The sequence below is a fragment of the Euprymna scolopes genome, chromosome 11 (genome assembly GCF_053919585.1).
Source record: "Euprymna scolopes isolate OS-2025 chromosome 11, ASM5391958v1, whole genome shotgun sequence".
Classification (NCBI taxonomy): domain Eukaryota; kingdom Metazoa; phylum Mollusca; class Cephalopoda; order Sepiida; family Sepiolidae; genus Euprymna; species Euprymna scolopes.
This window is the reverse complement of record NC_136492.1, coordinates 5,981,368-6,007,881: the sequence shown is the minus strand read 5'-3', so window position 1 is coordinate 6,007,881 and position 26,514 is coordinate 5,981,368. Positions and strand designations below refer to the sequence as shown.

The window sequence follows — 26,514 nt, the reverse complement described above, 5'->3', positions numbered from 1 at the left end:
GTGGATGTCCGTAATCATATTTGGTTGAATGTCCGTTATACATGCTGACTTTTAGGAATTGATTTCAAAATAAACTTAAATTTATCTCTGCCAGGTCTTTATTTATCCTTCTTTTTCTCAAATCCATCCTTACAACTTCCTCACATATTTTTCTCTGCATTGCATTTGCCTGCCAAATGACTCTGCTACCTGTGACCATACCAACAAAGTCTCCTGGATGACTACAAGATTGCCTCAGAGAGAATGATAAGTCTTATGCTGGAAATGGTTTAAGGAGTATTAACAATGATTTCTTACCTTCAATAAAATTGCTAATTGGATGGCCAGGTTTACACATATTGGCTAACAAGGACACTGTACGGTTATCATCATCCGTTAAACCTTCTTCAAATTCTACAAGAAAATAAAAAACAAATGTTATGCAAATTGGCTTAAAATAACCCATAATAAATTAAAAAAAAAAAAAATAAATATAAAATAAAGAGACTTGGTGCCAGATTTATTTTTATAAATATTATTCAAAACGCACGTACATATAGATAAACATGACAAATGCTTTCAGAGGTCAGAGAAAGATACATATGTCTGCACCGAATTGTTTTGTGGGCTTCTGCTATTCAACGAAACACGTGTAAGACATACTTCATAAAAAAAATGAATTAAATATTAGGAGTGTGAATAAAATACATTTTCCGGTTTGAAATGATAACCCACTTTTTTAATAGTATTTTTCTAGTTATCAATTCAATACTTTTTATTAAAAAATCTTACTGCATATATATATATATATATATATATATATATATATATATATATATATATATTGGATTCCATTTTCACCCCAAACAAGGCACAGTGCCACTTTGACGTAGGGGGCTATTATCAGGGACATAAGTTGCAGGAATATTATGAAGGGAGATGAGCAGCAAGATGTCTGTTCACATTACACTTGAACTTCTGCATGTCAGTACAGTTGGGAAATCAGAATCCTAGAATGAAGTTTCAAAGTCTAGCAGTTTTGGATAAGAAAATATTGGAGTAGAAGGCTTTCTTACATCCAGGGATCTCTACTGTGTATGAGGTGGGATTTTGCTGCTTGTCGGGTTTGTTAGGGGTATTTACATCGAGGTGGTACAAGTGCTTGTAGTTCGTTGGAGCATTCACCACTAAAATACTTGTAGAACAGGCAGAGGGATGCAACATTTCATTGACGGGACAGAGGTTGAAGTTTAGATCACAATTCTGGACCTGACTTTCTTTTGAACCCTGTCCAGGAGTGAGAGACTAGTAGCAGATGCACCAGCCCAAATGTGACAACAATACTCCATACACAGGCAAATGGTGGCCTTATAGAGGTACAAGATACTTTCAGGCGTAAGTCGCTTCCTTGCACAGTAGAGAGAGCTCACCTTCTTCGCAGCGGCCTTGGCAATGCTCTCAATGTATCTGTTCCAACTTATGTTCGCTGTGAACATTAAGCCAAGGAATTTCAATGAAGTACTTTAAGGTAATGTATCTTTAGACATTGCTATTAGTGGTAGAGAAAGTTTCTTGTAATTATTGAAGGAAACAAGCTTAGTTTTGGCAGCATTGAATGTGACCATCCATTTATGTCCCCATTCCACTACAGATTGGAGGTTTTTGTCTATAGTGTTTCTGCCATTTCTTTAGATATGTGTCCATTTGTTTATATATATTTCCCCCAAAACCTTTGGTCCTGATGGAGGGGAGACTAAAACTTGCTGCTATGGTTTCAAATGATCTGAAATAGCAGCAAGGAGAGACTTGATTCCAAATATTTTTTCATGTTATATCTATTATTTGATACTGGAGATATTCATAATCGTCCCAACACTAGTATTCATATGTGCTTTTGTTAGTCTACGAATACTTATCCCACCGATAAACACCTTTTTTTTTACTTCTTATCATTTGTTTTCTATGTGACTAAAACATAAAAAATGCGAGTCCAAAATCACTCTTTAGCCGGTCAGTGGGTTTATTACGACTTAAAAAGAAGAAGAGATGAGCGTACAACTAAATTAACCAGACATTGGTTAGTCGTAGTTGATTGTGGGAGAGTGATGACGTTTAATTAACAAAAGAAATGGGAGGAAGATTGTGCTCTTTGCCCCTTCATTGGAATTTCAAGAACGGGTTTGCTTTGCTTATTGATTACAAAGTTCATGTTGAGTCCTAATGATAAATGAAGAAACATTTAATAAGCCCAGGCTTAACAACGACAGATTTATGTTGGTTTTCCAAGTGACATATATCTGTCTCTGATGAGTTGTTTGGTGTATTTTCAGCATTCAATGGAACACGTGTAAGACAGATTATACTAATAATAAAGAACTATGAGTGTGAAATAATTAGATCTTTAACTTCAAAATGTTTACTTCCAATATATATGCTCTGAAAATATAAATAAATTATAACTTTTGGCAATTTAAAAAAAAAAAAATAAATTATTGATCATATACATTAAAAATATAGTTTTTATAATTGAACAGCTGAATCAACTCTACAATACAGAGCTCAGCATTACCACTGTACTAACATCACTCCAGGAGCAAGTAAATACATGAATAAAACGAAAATAAACTTACCACTATCAACGGCTTCCAACTCTCGGTCAACACTGTCTTTTCTCATTAAAGGGCTAATAAAAAATTGAGCAAATATGTCCAAAGATTTTTCAAAATATTTCCGTTGAACATTAAAGTAAAATACTGTCTGCAAGAAAATAGAAAGAAACATGAATGACATGATTTGCATTGTTGTTGCGTGAAGCTATATGGGGCGTACTCAACGATTAGGTGAGACTTTCTAAACATGTCCTTAGCAATATTTGTAATTTCAAATTGCATCCGATCCAGGCAATACCGGACCAATGACTCTGCTATAGTGGAACATTTATTGGAGAATAAGTTCTATGCAAAATCTTACAGTGATGAGTCATTTTATATACTGCACAGAGTCTGGTCTAAACATGATCTTCAAATATTAGAAGTGATAGGAATATGCTGAATCCAAATGAACAAATGTGAAAGTTGGAGTTTATTTAACTTCAGTTATTGAAAAATAAATATTCCTATAACCTTGAGTTGATGGGAGTACGTTAACAATTGATATATATCTCTACAATTATATAAATGCAACTTTCTGTGTATGTGTGTGTGTGTATGAGTGAGAGTTCATTCCTTATAGACTCTGAAACGGCTGAACAGATTTCCTTTAAAATTTACAGAACTTTAGTCTGGGAGTGATCTTAGTTAAGTTTTATCTCAGAATGCTCCCGATAATCGAAACCATTATTTTAATTTATCTATTATCGGTAAAGGCATTTTTTTCCATGTCGTCACTTAGCAACAATGATAGAACAACAGGCCGTGAAAATTCTACTGTGGGTAAGTTTACAGTGTGTTTTTGTTTTGCATGACGTTGTATGTAGGTTCAAACTCTGCATGTAAATTTTTAAATTATTTTTGCATTAACTGCAAAGAATTTCAGTGGACTTGAAAATGTACATTTTTTTTTTTTGCGTGACATGGTCTGTAGGTTCAAACCTTGCACGTAAATTTCTTAATGCTTTTTTTCATTAACTGGAAAATAGTTTGTATATATATATATATATATATATATTTTCTTCAGAAGTTTTGATTTCGGTTTTGATTCAAGCTGATGCACCCAAGTCATATGGGTATATTTTTTTAATTTTATTTTTAGAATCACAACTTTATAATATAAAAAAAAAAAGATCGATAGAAAATTGACTCTATAATAATATACAGGAAATCTGCATGAATTAAAATATCATATTTAAGCGTATTTTACGACTGGGTTATGCCGGACGTCCAACTTGCATTTAGGTAAAAATACACTTTCGTAAATAATTGAATTCATTCAAAACGTATCGCAAAAACAAAAACAAACAACATCTAAGTAAATCGCGATATATCCAGACAGTCGTGCGAAATGGACGAGCAGTTTAAGAGTTTAGGCTCATTACCGTGGGGGTCCTGATTTCGAATCTCGCTAGATTCAGCCATTCTAATGATTTGTAGATGACGAAACGTGTCAATGGATAATTATATTTTAAAAACAATATATATATATATATATATATATATATATATATATATATATATATATATATATATATGATATATATATATATATATGATACTTGTACAGTTTAATCAAGAAATTAAAAAATGAAAATATCGAAAAAAGGTAATATTGTACATATCAGTTATAGAACGAAGTTCTCCGAAAAAAAAGATTTCACTTAATTTCATCAAGTAGTTTTTTTTTTTTTTTTACAGCGAAAGTGGCTGACTTCAACGTTCTCTCATAAAAACATGTTTTTCCGCTGTAAAAAACTAGTCGATCAAATTAAATGAAATTTTTTTTCGGAGATCTTCAGCCCAAAACGGATACGTACAATATAACCCTTTTTCGATATTTTCATTTTTTTAATGTCTTGATTAAACTGTACAAGTACCATATATCTATATATCTATAAAAGTGAACGTGTCTGTCTGTCTGTCTGTCTGTGTGTCTGTGTACATTTCCCTACGCAATAACTCTGTCAATTTTTAGTCTATAGACTCGAAATTTGAAATACCGGGTACTGAGATTTGGGAAAATCGATGTGACGGGTGTCAGCCAGAAATTTGGCTGTTAAGGGGTCAAATTTCAACGATTTGACCTTTAAGAACTCTACCAAACTCCTCCGACAATTTTGGGTCTAGACACTTGAAATTTTAGATATAGGTTCCTTGAACCCGGATCTAACTTAATAAAGTGATTTGAGCCCGAAACTATAAATTTTAAGGGGTCATAATAGGGGTCAAAGTTTTAAAAAATTAACCATTTTTTTTGTTTTTTTGCTTTTTTTGCACAGCATACACCTCCAAACACCCGAGCAACGCCGGGCACCCCTGCTAGTATATATATATATATATATGAGAAGATGTACCCAGTGTTGCCTGGTATTTAATATAACATAAAATTCCTTAAAAAACTGAAGTAAAAAAACTACCGAGACATGTGCATGCAAGTATTATGTTTTTTTCTAAACAGTTTATTTCTCGTAAGTAAAAAAAATACTCGAGCTGAGATCGAAACAAAAACCTAAAGACAGCAAGTCAAACACGATAACCATTATGCCAGCTTGACATGATCTTTAAATATGGTTTTCTAAACTTATTTATTCTTAACATAATGAAGTTATCATGTTTTTCGGCGGCACATGTGCATTCAGTGAAACAGTTGACAAACATAAAAATCTGATAACCCCATGTACTAATTTTTCAATTTTAACCCCTTAATAGGCCTTTGTTTCAAATAAAAACAGATTAAAAAGAATTCTACATATCTTACTCCCCTACATGCCAAATATCAAGTCTGTAGATATAAAATTTGTTGAGTATATAGGTTGAGAAGTGTCCTCACACACACACACATTCTCATATATATATATATATATATATATATATATATAACTGTGTGCTGTATGTGGAGGAATTATAAAGAAAAATTCAATATGAGAGCATAATATTTATTTTAACAATTTTACAGAAGGTCAGAAAAACATTGGTACCACCAGTTTCAAATCCAATATAGGGAGATTAGTTATTATCGAGAAAAGTTGGACTCTCTTCAACCTGTTTTTTATCTGTTCTTCTCGGAAATGACAAAGCGCTTATCTTGGGGAGGCTCCATGTTTTGACAAGCTTCTGGGCTTGACCTTTACTCCTGATCTGAAATGGAACACGTACATCAAATCCGTTGCCAAGGTCATTGGAAAAATGGTGGGATCCTTTCTATTGATCCAGTAGATATCTATCTGCTGATGCAATTTTCTATCTATATAAGAGCCAGGTACATCCCAGGATGGAGTATTCCTGTCACATCTGGGCAGGAGCTGCTAAGAATATCTTATCTTGCCTTGACAGAGTTCAGAATAGACTTTGTAGCCTAGTGGGGATGTTCTTTTCTCTTCCCTGCAACCTCTTTCTCACAGAGGAGACGTTGCGAGTCTGTCTCTGTTTTATCGTTATTTTCATGACACGTGCTCGTCTGAGCATCAATCTATGGTCCCCCCTCATCAAACTTTCACGAAAAACACTCATCCGGCTGAAAGCACTATCAATAATTTCCCCCACTCTTTATTTGTGCCTAAACCTAAATGTAGATTCCATGAACAAAGCTCCTTTCTTAGAACTGCACGCTTATGGAACTCTTTTCCGTTTCCCTGCTTTCCAGCTGACTACAATATGAACATCTTCAAGTCTAATGTAAACAAGTTCTTGATGAGCCGTTCCCCTTAAGTAATCCAATTTACCAAATTTACACTTCTAACGATTACTATGATATTGTCCCTTTGACTACTGTACACTCTTTAACCCTTATCCTCGAGTGGCCTCTGGGCCTTGATAAGTGAGATTCCCTTGTGACCCCCATCTCCGAAAAAAACAAACAAACACACATCTCTAAATGTTTGGTCGCCATTTCCAGGAAGAAGAGATAAAATAGACGTGTGAATCAAGGTGATAGGAGGTTTATAATATAATACATAAATATAATGAGATCGGAATTATATGCAGATACATCAGTTTAAAAACTAAAAAAGCAAACACACAGACACAGTTTGTAAAAGGGAAAGAATAGGCAATTATCATCCTTTTGACCTCACCTCTGACAGGCAGGTGCCGACACTAACTTCCCCTTTTCCTCATCTGTGTTTCTCTCCCTTTTGCCTCAGTAGCACACGACCAGGACGACACAAATGAACAAATACAGTTATGGAACAAACTTTTGCGTATTATCCAGCTTTATCGAGGTAAGCCAAACATTGTAAAATCATGAACAAAAACTCTACAATCATGAATTGCTTTGGTAACAATATTAAAACAAAATATTTAATCTCTGTTCACAGATGATCGGTAGAGATTAACAACACGCATGCACGCACACGTCTAATATATTTTTCACCAAAAGCTGTAAAAAAATCTATAAATATTCTTTCTGTAAAAAAAAATCTATAAATATTCTTTCTTGTTTTAAATAAAGTTTACGGTTGTATATAAACTCGGTATCTATTTTCATTAATTTATGTTGTCGAACATGCAATGCGTATCGCAACAAATGTACTAAAATAGTAATCCATCCATCCAGATTGGCTGTAGCCGAGATTGAACTCACTACACAAGGTTTTTATTTCATGACGCCATCACTAGATGGGTTGCCTACCACGGCTTAAGAGAGACCCATCTACCCTCGAGAGAAGGATAGACCGCGCCAGTTTCTCAATCTGGTATTTTACCTTGTGGCGCATACAGTGCCTCGCATTCCTAAATGATGATCCATCTGGTACTGGCCAGGCTCAACGTTGCTTAACTTTGGTGACCTGGCGAGAACCGGTGTTTCAACGTGATTGTGCCGTATATAGTAATAGTAATAAGTAAATAAATAAATAAATAAGTATATATATATATATATATATATATATATATATATATATATATATATATATTTTTTTTTTACATGGTGGTCACCACTAATCAAGGCCCGGAAGCCACTCAGGAATAAGGGTTATTGCAAATATAGTACGTTAGTGTGGAGATTTGATGAAGTGTTTACTTAAGGGGGAGGTTCATTAGGAATTTGTTAACGTTGGACTTGAAGACATCCAAGTTGTAGTCAGGTGGGAAGCAGGCAGACAGAACAGAGTTCCACGGGCGTGCAGTTCTAAGAAAGAAGCTTTGTTCATGGAATCCACGTTTTGATTTAGGCACAGATAAAGAGTGGGGGAAATTTTTCACAGTGGATTCAGCTAGACGTGAAAGATTGGCGAGGGGGGACCAGAGATTGGAGTTCAGATGAGCACCTGCCATGGAAATAACGATAAAACAAGGATAGGCTCGCAACGTCTCTTCTTTGGGGGAGAAAAGGGCATCCCCCACTAAGCCATGAAGTCTATTTTGTACTCTGTCAAGGCAGGATAGGCTGTTTTTAGCAGCTCCTACCCAGATATGGCAGCAGTATTCCATCCTTGGACGTACTTGGCTTTTATATAGATAGAGAATTGCATCAGAAGTGAGATATCTTCTGGAGCGATAGAAGGATCCCACCATCTTTCCAGCGACCTTGGCAACAGACTTGATGTACGTGCTCCATTTCAGATCAGGAGTAAAGGACAAACCCAGAAGCTTGTCAAAACATGGGGCTTCTCCTAGACGAGAGCCATCCATTTCAATTGATGCCAGATGGGGATCAGAGCATTGATGATGTAAAGATAGGAGTTTGGTTTTAGATGCATTAAAGGTAACCAGCCACGTACTGAGATTTGGGAAAATCGATGTGATCGGATTTCAGCCCAAAAGAATAAATGTTAAGGGGTCATAATAGGGGTCAAAGTTTAAAAAAATTACCGTTTTTTTTTTGTTTTGCTCAGCATACACCTCCAAACACCCAGGCAACGCCGGGCAGAAATGCTAGTATATCTATAAAAGTGAAAATGTCTGTCTGTGTTTTCTCTATGGTAGTTTAGGAAGACTATTATACAGAAAGGCATTACTTTACATATTCACACATTTTAATATATATACATATGCACATAACCTTATGACATAGGGCCCGAGCTAAGCCGGGTGGAACTGCTAGTATATCTATAAAAGTGAACGTGTCTGTCCGTGTCTGTCCGTGTGTGTGTCTGTGTACATTTCCCTACGCAATAACTCTGACAATTTTAAGCCTACAGACTCGAAATTTGATATGCAGGGTACTGAGATTTGGGAAAATCGATGTGATTGGTTTTTAGCCAGAAATTTGGCTGTTAAGGGGTCAAAGTTCAACGATTTGACCTTTGAGAACTCTACCAAACTTCTCCGACAATTTTGGGTATAAACACTTGAAATTTTAGATATAAGTTCCTTGGACATGGATCTAACTTAATAACTTGATTTGAGCCCAAAACAATAAATGTTAAGGGGTCATACTAGGGGTCAAATTTAAGAAAATTTTCTTTTTTTTTTTTTTTGCTCAATATACACCTCCAAACACTCGGGCAACGCCAGGCTGAAATGTTAGTATTAAATATTACATAATTTGTTCCTAGTCTAGGAGTAATGGAACACCACAAACATATCAATGAAAAATAAAAGAGTAAAAAAAAGATAATTTAAAAAGAAAAACAAATTTTTATTAACAAAGAAAAAGAGAAACGAAATCAAAAATAGTCAAGAAAACAAATGTCTAACAAGCTGTTTATAATCAATAGTGTAAGGGGAATAACTCTGTTTTCTAGTTATTTCTCTTTAGCAATGTCTGTTTTTGATCTTTTAGATATAAATGCTTTTTGGTCAAATATAATTCAGAAAAATCTATATTTACCAGTTTTTGATGAAAGAGATTTTTCTCTGTATCTTGTTTGGTTCATCTGTTATTTTAACAACTCGAGTTTTCTTGTGTTTTCCTTTGGTCAGAGTTATAATAGGTGGTCGCCTCTCATTACGTCCCAACGTCATTTTATAACCGATTATAATTTGCGTCATCCGCTATTTATAGTTATCACTAGAGAAGGTACGGGAACAAACGGTTTAGAATGTTTTTTGTTCCATGCTTTGAAAATCTCTAGAGACACTAAAATAAACGTTTTACATTCAAATTCTTAAGTAATACTTTTTATATTATTTTATATAATCTTTTATTGTTATTTCCTTTTAATTAATTTATTATTTTTATTATTATTATATAATATTTTGTTATATTTAATAATAATATTAATAATTATTTTTATTTTATTTTTATTATATGTCATTATTTGGATAATTAATATTATCTTTTGTGTAAATAATTGAAGTGGAACACGTACATCAAGTCTGTTGCTAAGGTCGCTGGATGGAGTACTGCTGCCACATCTGGGCAGAATCTGCTAAAAACAGCCTATCCTACCTTGACAGAGTACAAAATAGACTTTGTGGTTTAGTGGGGGATGCCCTTTTCTCTTCCCTGCAACCTCTCTCCCACAGAAGAGATGTTGTGAGCCTGTCTTTGTTTTATCGTTATTTCCATGACAAGTGCTCGTCTGAGCTCCAATCGCTGATACCCCTTTGCCAATCTTTCACAGTAAACACCTGTCTAGCTGAAACCACTGGCAATAATTTTCCCCACTCTTTATCTGTGCCTAAATCAAAACGTAGATTCCATGAACAAAGCTTCTTTCTTAGAAGTGCACGCCTGTGGAACTCTCTTCCGTTTGCCTGTTTCCCACCTAACTACGACTTGGATGTCTTCAAGTCCAACATAAACAAATTCCTGATGAACCGCCCTCTTAAGTAAGACACTTTATCAAATCTCCATCACTAACGATTACTATGATACTATCCCATTGATTACTGTACACGCAATAACCCTTATCCACGAGTGGCCTCCGGGCCTTGATAAGTGGTGACCTCCATGTAAAAAAAAATTTCTTCATATCAAAAAGGGGTAATATATGATCCTATGTCAATAATACCAGAATAACCACGGGAATATGTTTTTTATCACTACAATAACTTAATTTGATTGTGTTTTTATTAAATATTTTACAAAAAATATTATTAGGCAAGAAATGTAGCTTAAGGTTTAGAAAACTTTTTTCCCAAATAAAGTTTTATCACTAAGTTAAAAGGGTGTGTAAACCAAATCATTTTTATTCTTTAGGTACATTACTAAAAAGGGACAGGTTCAGTGTAGTTGAGTTATGCGATTTTGTAACCACTGTCCTTTAGAGCTTTATTGTAAAAGGCTTTGCAAGAATCGAGAAATTCTTTATTGGAGGAGTTATTGCTAATTCTTTTATTAATTTTACTAAAAACTTAAAACACTTACTGCTTCATAATCCGTCCATGCATTCGAATATCCGCCATGATGGGCAAGGAAATCATCGAGCTTATTCTCTTGAGGATATTTTTTGCTTCCCATAAAAACCACTGAAAGTAAAAAACAAAACAAGAAAATTTTTTTTAGATAATTAGAAATGGAACATCAACTATCAAAGAGCGTCGTTTAATACGCTAATAGCAATTTGTATATCACTTCCCAATATGCTCAACCCAAGATAGGGAATATTATAGTTATCAACATACAGTACTGTTTCGCTGTTTCACAGCTCATCAGTGCGGCTAGACAGGCAACTGCCTCAAGCCAGCACGAAATCCGACCGCCCAAATGACAGTCAATGTATATATATATATTGTGCTTCCTTTTTTAAAATTAAATATGTTTTTAACTCTTTTTCAAGATGTCTTTTAACATGTTTTATTAATCATTTGTTCATATTATAAGCTCTATTTCCTTTTCGGTTTTATTGAGCTTTTACATCTGGCTGAGTTTATTTTACTTGTAAATATTAACTCTTTAATATTTATAATATATTTTAAGTTTACCATTTTGATTACCTTCGTAAACTTATTGTAATTTTTATTTTATATATATATATATATATATATATATATATATATATATATATATATATATATATATATATACATACAGAGTACAAAATAGACTTCGTGGCTTAGTGGGGGATGCCCTTTTCTCTACTCTGCAACCTCTCTCCCACAGAAGAGACGTTGCGAGCCTATCCTTGTTTTATCGTTATTTCCATGGCAGGTGCTCGTCTGAACTCCAATCTCTGGTCCCCCCTCGCCAATCCTTCACGAAAAACACCCGTCTAGCTGAATCCACTGTGAAAAATTTCCCCCACTCTTTATCTGTGCCTAAATCAAAACGTAGATTCCATGAACAAAGCTTCTTTCTTAGAACTGCACGCCTGTGGAACTCTGTTCCGTCTGCCTGCTTCCCATCTGACTACAACTTGGATGTCTTCAAGTCCAACGTTAACAAATTCCTAATGAACTGCCCTCTTAAGTAAACACTTCATTAAATCTCCACACTAACGTACTGTACTTGCAATAACCCTTATCCTTGAGTGGCTTCCGGGCCTTGATAAGTGGTGACCACCGTATAAAAAAAAAAAAATATATATATATATATATATATATATATATTTTCATCTAGGCCATTATATTTAGAACGTTTTTGCTAAATGTAACCTCTGACTTTAAGTTGGATTGTTTGTCCAAACTTGGGAATCTTTACATAATGTAAAATTTTCAATATTAATTGATTAATGGGTTGGCAATATTAATTCTAACCAAACCTAGCACATCAAGTCAGTTACTGCCAGAATCACCAGACCTCTTATCACTCATTATTTTATATTTCGGACGATTAATGGGAATCAGAATCCAGATAGGAAAAATCATGACTTTTTGAGGTATTGCAGTCAACATTGGAATCGGAAAAAAAATGTGCCTATTTTCTGATACCAAAAGTGATTCTTTTAATCATTTATTTGTTTTGGTTTTGTGTTTTAAACTTACTTTTCCATTGCTGGTACTAATGATGAAATGATAAATATTTATTGATTTCAAATAAAAATCAATAAATAAAACTCAAGTCTACAGATCACGATTGCGAAAATATATGCACACACTCCATGGTTTCCGAAAATAAAAAAATAAACGACAACTCTACAATTAAATATTAAAATATTTTAAAAGAATTCGAATTGGTATCAGAATCAGGAATTTAGAACAGAATCAGTAATAATCCAAAAAAAATATTGGAATTGCTACAAATTTTGTCCTAAATTTCTGTTGGGTTTGATCTCTCTCTCTCTCTCTATATATATATATATAGAGAGAGAGAGAGAGAGAGAAACAGAGAGAAAACCTAACAGTAATTTAGGACAAAATCAGTAACAATTCCAATATTTTTTTTGATTATTACTTATATCTATTACTTATCTCTATTTCTCTCTCTCTCTCTCTCTATATATATATATAGAGAGAGAGAGAGAGAGATGGGGGGGGCAACCATATCAGGTCAGAGAAAACACTACTTTGCTTAGCATGGAGGTTATCCGAAGCATGCATTTATTATGTTGTTATGTGAAATGTTTGTTCCTCTGAAGCATGAACATTCAATATCGCAGGAAGATTGGCTGTCCAAAGAAAGACCGGAAGTAAATAATTGAACAAAACCACACACAGTGAAATTTGGGGACTGCTAACTCGCTAAACTGTGTGTGTAATATCAGATAATGGCTGACAGTTATAGTTTATTTTGGGGTGTTTGAAATCCGTATGACCCAAAATTATTTGCAATAAATAATTAAAAGCAATATTGTTGCTTATAAAAGTTATAAAATATTCATAAAATATTTCCGTTATTTTGATTTCAGTTATGTATAAATTTTTTATAATATGGACACTAGTTATTAATGGTATGAAATAGAACTGGGTTCTTCCACCACAATTATTTACCATTTTTTTTTTGTATTATTTTTCAGATTATTTTCAACATTAATCTCAATTGTGCATTTGTTATAACATTTTAATATTAGTAAAATCATGCCTCCTACAGTCATATATTTTTATTAACCTGGAAGAATGGTACTATGACAAATGAACATATGCACATAAAAAAGGAAATAATGATAATATATATATATATTAGCAGGGGTGCCCGGCGTTGCTCGGGTGTTTGGAGGTGTATGCTGTGCAAAAAAAGCAAAAAAACAAAAAAAATGGTTAATTTTTTAAAACTTTGACCCCTATTATGACCCCTTTAAATTTATTGTTTCGGGCTCAAATCACTTTATTAAGTTAGATCCATGTTCAAGGAACCTATATCTAAAATGTCAAGTGTCTAGACCCAAAATTGTCGGAGGAGTTTGGTAGAGTTCTTAAAGGTCAAATCGTTGAAATTTGACCCCTTAACAGCCAAATTTCTGGCTGACACCCGATCACATAGATTTTCCCAAATCTCAGTACCCGGTATTTCAAATTTCGAGTCTATAGACTAAAAATTGACAGAGTTATTGCGTAGGGAAATGTCCACAGACAGACAGACACACAGACAGACACGTTCACTTTTATAGATATATATATATATATATATATATATATATATATAATATTGATATTTATAAAAAATTGTTGCTTATAAAAGTTATAAAATATTGTTTATTTGTTTGGTGTTTAATCACTCTCGGGTCATTATAAAATATATTTATAAACACAAACTATTGCTTATAAAAGTTATAAAATATTTATAAATATTTCAATTATTTATAAAATTTATAAGATATTTATATTTATAAAACCTGTTGCTTATAGAAATTATTAAATATTTATAAAATATATAAATTATTATGATTTCAGTTATTTATAAAATGTATAATATGAACTCTCTAGCTTTATATTGTTTGTTTGTTTGTTTGTTTGGTGTTTAATCACGCTAGGGTCATTATAAAATATTTATATTTATAAAAACGGTGCTTCTACACTAGCAGAACAAAATTTTGTAGTTGACAAATAAAAAAACAATGGTTTCTACTGATTTTTTTTTTGTCAATTCTAATAAATTACAATGTTAGTTTCCAAATTATGCAGTCATAATTACCTGAATACAACTGAATTATTAAAAAAAAAAAAAAAATTTTAATTGTGTAAGCAAGTGAAAAATTGCTGCCATCTTATTTAAATCGAAACGGAAAATTACTTCCCTTTTGAACTCTCCTGTGTCTTACATAAGCAAATACGGTCGTGTTCTTCAAATTCTATTTTCTTGAATAAATAATTTTCTACCTTACGATTTTCATAAGTTTTGGATATAATCATCTTAAAAATACGAGGAATATGTAGATACCATTGTTTTCATGTGAAATTCAGTTTTACAGTTTCGGAAATTTCGTTCCAATAGTGTAGAAGGACCATAAAAAGTGTTGCTTATAAAAGTTGAATGTTCTTTCAATCTTTTCGGTATTGTTTTTCAACATCTTAATTGCGCATTTGTTATCGTTTTAATGTTAGTAAAATATGTGTGTCCACCGGTCGTATATTTTTACTAATCAGGAGAAATGACAAACGAACATATGAAAAGATAAGGATATGTATATATATATATATATATATATATATATATATATATATATATATATATATATATAAAAGTGAACGTGTCTGTCTGTCTGTGTACATTTCCCTACGCAATAACTGTCAATTTTTAGTCTCCAGACTCAAAATTTGATATACAACGTACTGAGATTTGGGAAAATCTTTGTGACCGGTTTTTGGCCAGAAATTTGGCTGTTAAGGGGTCAAAGTTCAACGATTTGACCTTTGAGAACTCTACCAAACTCCTCCAACAATTTTGGGTCTAAACACTTGAAATTTTAGATACAGGTTCTTTGGACATGGATCTAACTTAATAACTTGATTTGAGCCCAAAACAATAAATTTTAAGGGGTCATAATAGGGGTTAAAGTTTTAAAAAATTGACCGCTTTTTTTTTTTTTTGCTCAACATACACCTCCAAACACCTGGGCAAATCCGGGCTGAAATGCTAATATACATAATATTGATATTTATAAAAACTGTTGCTTTATAATATTATAATATTGATACAGGGCTCTATATTGCAAGTGAAACAATCGCAGTGATTTTTCAAAATGGCGACTAGAAATAATGAAACACTTATCTTTTGGCGATTGCATTTCTTTCACTGACAATCTTCCAAAGCTCACTACTGAGTGAAAAATATTTTTTCAACTTTTTTTTAATAAAACGAACAAAGTTAAATTATTTAAACAATAAAAGTTTAATCGAACAATATACTTTTTTTTTTTTAATGAAGGCTGTTTAAAAAAATATCTGAAAAAATCAGAATTTTTATACCTTCAAGTATCAACATAAAATTTGTTGTATATTTAGAATTACATTTATTAAAAAAAGACAAAAAAAAACTTTATATACATAATCGTCACAGAACGAAGATATCATATTCCAAAAAATCATGTGTTTTTGGCTAATAACTTTTCTATTTGGCTAATAACTTTTCTATCAAAAAAGGAAAATATTTAGTTGTCAAAGGTCAACTAAAAATCAATTTGTCCATAGAGTCCTGTGATATTTATAAAAACTGTTGCTTTATAACTTTTATAAGTTATAAAATATTTTTTGTTTGTTTGGTGTTTAACTACTCTAGGATCATTATAAAATATTTATAATATATATAAAACTGTTGCTTATAGAAGTTATAAGAATATTTCAGTTATTTTTTATTTCAATTATTTATTTATATTTATAAAAAAACTGTTACTTATAAAAGTTATAAAATATTTCAATTATTATGATTTCAATTAATTATTTATGTTTATAAAAAAAAACTGTTGCTTATAAAAGTTATAAAAATATTTCAGTTATTTATAAAATATTTATATTTATGAAAAAAAAAAAGTATTACTTTTAAAAGCTGGTGAGGAAAGCAGAAAAATACATACTATGTTCTAGAAAGTGGGATAAACCCTGGATATCAGGAGGATCACACATGCCTCCTACTCCAATACAAAGAGCAGCAGCTGCCTGAAAATATATAAAAAAAAAAAGAAAACAACATTCAATATTTATTACATACTAGTGAGGATGAGGAGAGAGGATGGGGGGAGGGGGGGGGGGCTGGTCCTAAAAAAAGAAAGAACTGCAGACACTTGTGCCCCCACGACGTAGACACCCTCGACAAACCCGACAGGCAGCTAAATCCCACCCCCACACAGTAGAGATCCCTAGATGCAAAAGATCTTTTTACTTCAGTAGTTTCTTCCCCAGAACTGCTAGACTCTGGAATTTAATTCCAAGTTCCTGCTTCCCCAACTGTACTGACATGCAGAAGTTCAAGTGCAACGTGAACCGACATCTTGCTGCCCAAATCCCAACATAGTGCCCCAGTAGTTGCTGCTCCTGATAGTAGCCCCCTACACCAAAGTGGCAATGCGCCTTGTTTGGGGTAAAAAAAAAAAAAGAAAGGATACTAAGCGAAACTGGAAGCAAAATTTTGAACCTCAACAGTGAAGGCATGGAATTTTGTTGCTTTTCAGCTGGGAAATCAGGAAACAGGGAGGGAATTCCAAAATCTAGCAGCTTGAGAGAAGAAACTATTACAGTAGAAGGCTTTCTGGCATCTAGGGACCTCAATAGTGAAGGAGCTATTATTAATAGATCGTAGAGTGAAATTATGGGGCATTTTAAGTAGGGAGTTGAGCAGTATGATGTGTGTCCACATTACACTTAAATTTCTGCATGATAGTACAGTTGGGGGAGTAGGACACTGGGGGGGGGACAGTGAAGGAATTTTGTTGCTTTTCAGCTGAGAAAGCAGGATACAGGAAGGGAACTGGCGGACCTCTACAGTAAAAACGTAAAATTTTGCTGCTTGTCTGGTTAGTCAAGGATATTTACGTCAGGGGAACAGCAATGCACATTCTATTAAAGTAATTGGAATACAAGCACAAGGGTAACACATTGCAGTGATGGGACAGAGGTTGGAGCTTGTTCGACAGTGCAGGAGCTAATAGATTGAAGAGTCAAGTTTGAACCCTGTCCAGTATAGAAAGACTAGTGGTTAATTCACCAGATATTCCATGCATGTTAAGTGTAATTTCTTAGCAGGGTAAACTGATCTGCTAAACAACCTATCCTGCCTTGACAGAGTACAAAATAGACTTCGTGGTTTAGTGGGGGATGCCCTTTTCTCTTCCTTGCCAATCTTTCACGATAAATTACCTGTCTGTTTATATAATTAGCTATCTGTCTATCTGTCTATATAATTCTCTATCTATATATCTTTATATAATTAGCTATCTAATTAGATATCTATTTATATAATTAGCTATCTAATTATCTATCTGTTTATATAATTAGCCATCTAATTATCTATCTGTTTATATAATTAGCAATCTGTTTATATAATTATCTATCTATATAATTATCTATTTGTTTATATAATTAGCTATCTATCTAATTATCTATCTGTTTATATAATTAGCTATCTATCTAATTAGATATCTATTTATATAATTAGCTATCTAATTATCTATCTGTTTATATAATTAGCCATCTAATTATCTATCTGTTTATCTAATTAGCAATCTGTTTATATAATTATCTATCTATCTAATTATCTATCTGTTTATATAATTATCTATCTATCTAATTATCTATCTGTTTATATAATTATCTATCTATCTAATTATCTATCTGTTTATATAATTAGCTATCTATCTAATTAGATATCTATTTATATAATTAGCTATCTAATTAGATATCTGTTTATATAATTATCCATCTAATTATCTGTTTATATAATTAGCTATCTATCTAATAAGATATCTATTTATATAATTAGCTATCTATCTAATTAGATATCTATTTATATAATTAGCTATCTAATTAGATATCTGTTTATATAATTATCCATCTAATTATCTGTTTATATAATTAGCTATCTATCTAATTAGATATCTATTTATATAATTAGCTATCTAATTAGATATCTGTTTATATAATTAGCTATCTAATTATCTATCTGTTTATATAATTAGCTATCTATCTAATTAGATATCTATTTATATAATTAGCTATCTAATTATCTATCTGTTTATATAATTATCCATCTAATTATCTGTTTATATAATTAGCTATCTATCTAATAAGATATCTATTTATATAATTATCTATCTATTTATATAATTAGCTAACTAATTATCTATCTATCTGTTTATATAATTATCTATCTTTCTATCTATCTATCTAATTTAATTATCTTTTTAGTGGAGTAAACAACAGAGAATTTTAATCGCGGCATGTTTTGACAGGTATCTAACTGGAAGTATGAAGAGGGGACCGGACGGGACGTGACATATCAGGTGCTCTGGTTTGAATAAGCTGAAAATGGGGGAAAAAAACTGCCGTTTTCTTTTGGAGCTGGAATCTATCTATATAGATTTCTTGACTAATTTTTGACCTTTAAGTAATATTTCTTAGCTCCTTATATAAAGTGGCTTCATGTCTTGTCTGGAGCGATTTTCGATAAAAGATTGTTTTAATTCTGTTGCAATAAGCATATTAGAAATTTGATTTTTTTTTTTTTTTTACACAGCATTTAGATTGATCCAAAATTCAACCGTGCTCTGACCAAAATCGTTCCTGAAATTTTATTTATCTTTTTCTTTGAAAATTGTTATTTTTCTGTTCCAATCAAAAAGAAGTCATTTTATATGGCAGCCATATGAAAATAATTCAAACCCAGTATTTTGTGGAAGGAATTGAGAAAAGTAAAATAAATTGCAAGTACACTACACTATCGGGCAATGCTGGGTCAGGATAGCTAATAGTATTTGCTGTACTTGATGAATTGAAAAGGCAAACATTTTCCGTTCTTTGCTTTTTACCTCTTTGTTGTGTGGCCCGATTCTATTTCTGGCATTGGTTTCTTTAACTCTTTCAAGAATTAGTTTCTTACAGTAAGCGTATTAGAAATTTGGTGATAGTTTTCTTTACAAAGCACTTAGAATGGTCAGAAATTTAATCGTCTCCTGATCCAAATTTTTTTCTGAATCACAAAACATAAAAAAAAGTAAACTTCAAATAAAAAAAATGAACTTCAAATTAAAAAATAAGAAAAGTGAATTCCAAATCAAAAAATATGAATCTGCAAAATGAAATTGTGTCTTCCGAAGGAATTGAGATTAAATTGAATACTGTCATCATCATATTTGGTTTTATCTTCATTTTCAATGCTGGCATACGTTGGACTACGAAACTAACCTATCTCTGACCAGGTTTTTATCCATCCCTCTTTTTCTGAAATCCATCCTTACTGTTTTCCATTTCCTTCAATTTCTTCTTTGACTTACTTCTGCCAACTGATCTTGCTATCTCAACTGTTCTACATTTAACCCAAACACTTACATCCATTCAGTCACCAGTTCATTCAGTTTAACATGCTGGCGTGTGTTGGACGGCTTTTTGAAATTGATTTCAAAACTAAATTATCTCTGGCCAGGTCTTTACTTTATCCCTCTTTCTCTCACTTTGGTCTTCCCTTACTAACTGACCCTGCTACCCCAACTGTTTTGCATCTGCTAACAAAAAAATTCTTATTTATTATTTCAATGTGACCAAACAATCAAAGTCTCCTGTTATCTTATATATATCTCCCTATACTGTTCAGGTTTAAATCTTTGTTTCCTCAAAATCTCTGATTAATGATTCGTCTGCGATGTTACATCCGACAGTTTAAATTTCTTAACAACTTGATACAAATCTTGCATCGAGACGCAACTATTACAACCCAAACAAAATGTTCGACAAAAAAAATTTGAAAGAATCAACGCATACCTTCTTTTTGCTGCCGACAGTATTTTGTTTCATGCGGTGGCTGTCATCACTCCCTGCTTCGGAAAAGGTTTCATCCGCTTCGCTAACACTGGAGTTGTCATCGGAAGATTCATCCTCACTTTCAGAAGAATCGTCACAATAGTCATCGGTTCCATTGATGTCGGATACAAGTAACGCTTTCAAGCCATTGCGCAAAGTTACAATTCTATAAGCAGAAAAAATAAACACATTGGTAAAATTTATACACACACGTATATATATAAATATTAGTGATGGGATGATTTCAATATTTTTCCCGATTCCGATACAATTATTGATTCCGATTCTTTAAAAATATCTAAATATTTAACTATAAAAGAGTTATTTTGTCCTGATTACTGTAAAACACATCTTAACTGTGCATATATTTTCTTAAACGTAAAAACACACTTGTGTGTGGGTGAGCTAGAGATTTTAGTCTTACTGGAAGTTTAAAATCAATAAATATTCATTATTTTATCATTACTATGAGCAGTGGAAGATGTTTTTTTAAACCAAAATCAAATAAAAAGATAATTAAATGAAATCAATTTTGGCATCGGAAAAAAATGGGCTCAGTTTTTTTTTGATTCCGTTTCTGATTCCAATATCCCAAAAAGCTCTGATTTTTCCGATTTTGATTCGGATTAATCATCCCAACACCAATATATATGTATGCACTACGAAACAGCTGCTGTCAAGAATAGTGCTGTTAGCTTACTTAAAGGAATAAACAGTAAGATGGTCAACATCTTGAAATTTGGAATATAGACTTTTAGTCATTTATTTGTTTTATGAGCTTCATAAATTAAAGGATTCGTATGAATAAAATAGTTGAACACATTTCCACATATATTAGTGATGGGACGATTCCAATTCTTTATAAATAACCAAATATTTTACTCTAATAATTATTTTTTCCCATCGTTTTACTATAAAATGTAAATACTTTTTCTCAAATGTAAAAACAAACTTGTAGCTTTTAGTTTTACTAGTAATTTAATATTAATAGATATAGGTGGCCCACTTAAAAATAGCCCAATATATATAATCTTAAGATTAAGTGGCCCACTTAAAAGTACCCCAATCTAATCAATTTCTTCAGATTAAGAAGCCTACTTATAAGTTTTTTTGTTTTTGTTTTTTTTTATTCAATTTTCACCCCAAACAAGGCACAGTGCCACTTTGAAGCAGGGGGCTACTAATAGGGACTTAATTAGCGGGGTCATTATGAAGGGAGATGAGTAGAAAGAAGTTTGTTAACATTACACTTGAACTTCTGCATATCAGTGCAGTTGGGAAAGCAGAATCCTGGAAGGGAGTTCCAAAGACCCGCAGTTCTGGGGAAGAAACTATTGGAGTAAAAGGCTTTCTTGCACCTAGGGATCTCTACTGTAAAGGGATGAGACTTAGCTTGTCGGGTTTGTCGGGGGTAGTTACGTCAGGGAGGTACAAGTGTTTGCAGTTCGTCAGAGCATTCACCATTAAAGTACTTGTAGAACAGGCAGAGGGATGCAACATCTCGTCGATGGGACAGAGGCTGAAGCCTAGATGACAGTTCAGGACCTATCAGGTTAGCGACTCTCTTTTGAACCCTGTCTAGGAGTGAGAGACAAGCAGCAGATGCACCAGCCCAGATGTGACAACAGTACTCCATACATGGGCGAATGGTTGCCTTATAGAGGTAGCTTGATCTTTCTCTTAACGATCAAATGACATCAAAAGACAAAATGCAATTCTTTTTCCAACGAGATGGAGTTACATGCCACACGTCTCACAAATCACTGACACGAGTTCATGACATGTTTACGGAAAAAAGGACAATAAGCAAAGGGTTATGGCCACCACATTCCCCGGAGTTGTCATCATGTGGTTTTTATCTTTGGGTTTTTTTTTTAAAACAAAAAGATTTTGCAAATAATCCTCACAATCTAGACCAACAAAAGGAGAACATTATCAACGTTATCAGGAGAATCACCAGAGAAGATCAACAGGCAGAATCTGCAAACATCGTTAAACGTGCTGAGAAATGCATAGATGTCAACGGGGAGCCCTTCCAGCATCTTTTATGACACTACAAATAATTTAAACAATGAAAGAATGTTTCTCTTTCGTACTACATATTTTTCTGGGCTACTTTTAAGTGGGCCACCCTGTATTTATAGTCACCTAATAACAGTCATGTGGATACAATAATTCAGAGATGAAATGATAAAAAAAAAATTAAAGATAAAAAATACTAAAATTATGATAAAATATTATGACACAATTAAGCATAGAATGTAAGAGTGATGAGTTAACTCGCTCTACTTTGGTATTGAGCACTCTTGTATAAACTATTAAATGCCAGACTTTCACTTGCTATTTCAGATATTCCAATTAAGAGATCGTTTCAAGATTATAATCGACCCTTTAACTGCAACTGTTTGTATCTCTCTTGCACTTGGTTCACCTGGTATATTTGCCAGAGAGTTTTTGAAATTCTTTTTTATGCGTGCGATTTTTCCTATAATTACTGGAATGATGGAAATCTTCCTAAAATTCCAGTTTCTCTTCATGTCATACATGAGACCTTAGTATTTCATTATCTTTTCCCTCTCAGCTTTGTATAACCCAGCATCATTGGGGGACACTAACTTCTACTAAGGTTGCTTCTTTCTCCATCTTATCCCATATCGTTATGTCAGGTTTAAAATAGCAGCATTTTCTAGATATGTAGCTGTAGGAATTGCAGTCATAATGGACGGTGTACGATTTATTTCCAGAAGTACAGTATAGTATGTTACAGAAAGTTTACATCTGGTACTGTGGCTATGACTGCCACCATGACTGTTCACCATTTTTTTTTTTCAATAGCGTTTTCACTTACTGTTGTGGTGGCACCCACTCATTTACATATGTGGATAATATTACACATAAATAGCAAAACTCGGTTAGTCTGAGTGTGTGTTAACCAGAAGCCACCGAAGGCCGAGCCAAGAGCAGATATGTTCCCCAGCCAAGACTCTCTTACCTGACAACCATTATGTAAATATACTGTAAATATACTTTTCCTAATACACTTCTTATTGATCTACCTTTGTTTTGTTGAGTCTTCATTGAGCCTTATACGTTATTTGGTTCAACCTGCAAACATCACAGTTGGCGACGAAGATGAACATCAAACATAACACTTACCTATAATCCCTCGAGTCATTTGGGGACTTGATAACACCGGAAGTAGTTTGATCACCTGATGATTCTGTGCCTTTTTCAACGACTGGCATCTTGCCGTTAAAATATGTTCGACCTCTCTGAGACAAAGGTAATGCTGACAGCAAGGAGGGTTTCCCAAAAGATTTTCCTGCAAACCGCTTATGAGTCAGCAGAGCCTGAAACTAAAATATATATCAATTTTTCAATATAAAAACAATTTGCGACATAACGGGCTACGTTACAATGTGCTTGAAATTTCATATGGATTCCCAAGTTCGACAAGATGGAAATAAATCGTACACAGAGAACAGTAGTTGAATAATCCACAGAAAAGTTTTTAATTCTCAACTAAAAAATTCTGAAACACTATATTGTTTTATTCTTATTATTTACTAGCATGGGTGCCCGGCGTTGCCCGGGTGTTTGGAAGTGTGTGTTGAGCAAAAAAAAAAAAAAAAAGTGGTAGTAGGAAGACAGACCCGTACCGCGAAGGAGGAAAAGAAAAGGAAAAAAAACGTGACGTCTTTGTTGTTACGACTACCGCCAAACTGGAAGTGACGTAAGTTTAAATTAAGGCTAGACAATCAAAAAGAGAGGATGATGTTCGAAAATATTGGCGAAAAAAGCGATCTCTCCCTGTAGAAAAGTGCCCAGTTGAGGGTGAAGAAATTAATGTTTTTAATCAATTTTTCAGTATTTGTCATCTGAAGCCTCAAGCTTAAAAATGATACTGATCTTGTGAAAATCCGTCACCTCTGTCAAAAGTTTTAGGAAGACATGCAAACATACATTTATATATTTGTAGCTCAAATTTTCAACCCAAACTGATTAAAAAGCTTGCCCTATCTCTGAATACCCTTTATGTCAAATTTCAAATGTGTAGACCAGAAATTGTCTGAGTAATTTGGTAGAGACCGCAGAGGTAAAAAAATTTTTAACTTTGACCGTTATTATGATCCCTTAACATTTATTGTTTTGGGCTCAAATCAAGTTATTAAGTTAGATCCATGTCCAAGGAACCTATCTCTAAAGTTTTAAGTGTTCCGACCCAATATTGGCGGAGGAGTTTGGTAGAGTTCTCAAAGGTCAAATCGTTGAACTTTGACCCCCTTAACAGCCAAATTTCTGGCCAAAAACTGATTACAAAGATTTTCCCAAATCTCACTACCCTGTATATCAAATTTTGAGTCTGTAGACTGAAAATTGACTGAGTTATTGTGTAGGGAAATGTACACAGATAGACAGACACTTTCACTTTTATAGATATATAGATTCTGCTTGTTCCAAAATCTGTCTCATATGTTACATTTTGAAAAAGGCCAAATACAATTTTTGAAGGCCAAACTGCTTCACAACAACTGCTTTGTGAAATTTGACCTTAAAAAAGTCAATCTAACAACCTTGAACAAGAATATGCAAGTGACCTCCATTTGATGTAGCCTCATTTTCCAATATCATCTATATAATATTCCACTTGCTCCTTTATTAGTCCATAGGTTCCTATTTACAAAGCCTCCCCTTGAGGGCAGAGTTAGACACCAGGGTTGTTTTTTAACGTGGAGAAAGGAACAAAAATTAAAAATTATCTCAGTCATGAAGGATTTCTCCTCTACTAACTGAGAAAAAAAAATTGAAGTGTAGTATCAGAACAGATACTACATTTTTATCTTGGTCTGAAGTCCCTAGGTTATGCTTTGAAAAAGGCCAAATACAATTTTTGAAGGTTAAACTGCTCCAAAAAAAAGTTCCAATTCGCAAAATTTGGTTGAAAAAAAAAAAAAAAAAAAAACAATCTGGAAACCCTGGACAAGAATATGAGAATAACCTCCCATTGATGTACTCGATTTTGAATATCATAATAACAATATATATATATATATATATATATATATTATTGTAATGGTGTGAGAAAAGAACTCATAATTTGTTTATTAGAAAGTATCTTCATCATATACATTATAGTCATTGTATATCAGGACGTTTCTCTTACTAAAAGACTTATAGAGCTGGATAGAATCTGTAATCAATGAAGAAATAATAAACAAATTATGTTGGCATATCATGAAGTAAACTAAAAGGATGATTCAAAATCCAACTTTAAAAAAAAATAAACAAATGTCATTTATGTCTGTAATCTCCCCCTATATTAAAAGCAAGAGTAAAACAAAATTGTAGCATGCATGTAGCCATGATAAAACGAAAATATCATATTCTAAAAATCACAAAAACTGATCAAGCAGTTTGATGTTTCTATAAAAAAAAATCAGTTTAAATGATTTTTTGAAATTCATAGGCATTACTAAAATTTTTTGAATTATTCAGTTACCTCCCTTTGTTATTTCAGATCGTTTTCAAAATGTTCAAAACAGCTGCTCTTCTGTTACTCATAAAATTTGGTTTCCTTATTTAAAAAATAAAACTACTTGATAAATTGACATAATTTTCGCAATAAATAATTGCAGTGAATGCAGTCAGGAGATTCAGAGTTCCTATCCATCACGGTTACCACCTGACGAAGGCCAGAGGAATAGTTGGTTGAAACGCCATTAAAACAACTAAGCAAAGATGAGCATAATAGTCAGCAAAAAATAAAATTAATACAAATAATACTCCTCTCAATAATGAATTCCAATTAAACAATATATATACCATTCGGTACGGACCCGACCATGGAAGATCAGATAATAAATAAACGTGGATTTATAAGATAAAAAAAATCCAACCTTGATTGCCCTTTGGGGCCCGTGGCGCAGTCGATAGAGACGTTGAATCTCTACGGTTCCAGGTGAGAATTGTCTGAAAATAGCGGTTTCAATCCTACCCAAAGCCGGCCAGAGGCTTACTTGGCCAAAAAACATGGTGAGACGATAACAACTATGAAAGGCAGTAATTATTGAGAATGCAGTTAGGAGATTCGAAATTTCTATCCCGTCGCGGTTACCACCTGATGAAGGCCAGAGGAATAGTTGGCCAAAACGTCATGAAAACAACTAAGAAAAGA

At 33.0% G+C, this 26,514-nt stretch overlaps 1 protein-coding gene across 3 annotated transcripts in view; it reads right to left on the bottom strand.

Annotated features, from left to right (window-relative positions):
- The window catches only part of LOC145287757 (nardilysin-like), a 118,628-nt gene that overhangs the window by 84,065 nt on the left and 8,049 nt on the right, over nt 1–26,514 (bottom strand). For all 3 annotated transcript variants that reach the window (XM_080135538.1, XM_080135536.1, XM_080135537.1), the window contains exons 2-7: nt 23,496–23,695; nt 20,301–20,505; nt 16,406–16,487; nt 10,885–10,985; nt 2,610–2,736; nt 298–393 (exon numbers count right to left, since the gene is read on the bottom strand). In XM_080135538.1, the coding sequence (XP_079991664.1) occupies nt 298–393; nt 2,610–2,736; nt 10,885–10,985; nt 16,406–16,487; nt 20,301–20,505; nt 23,496–23,584 (700 nt within the window). In that variant the 5' untranslated portion in view covers nt 23,585–23,695. The remainder of the gene's footprint in view (nt 1–297; nt 394–2,609; nt 2,737–10,884; nt 10,986–16,405; nt 16,488–20,300; nt 20,506–23,495; nt 23,696–26,514) is intronic.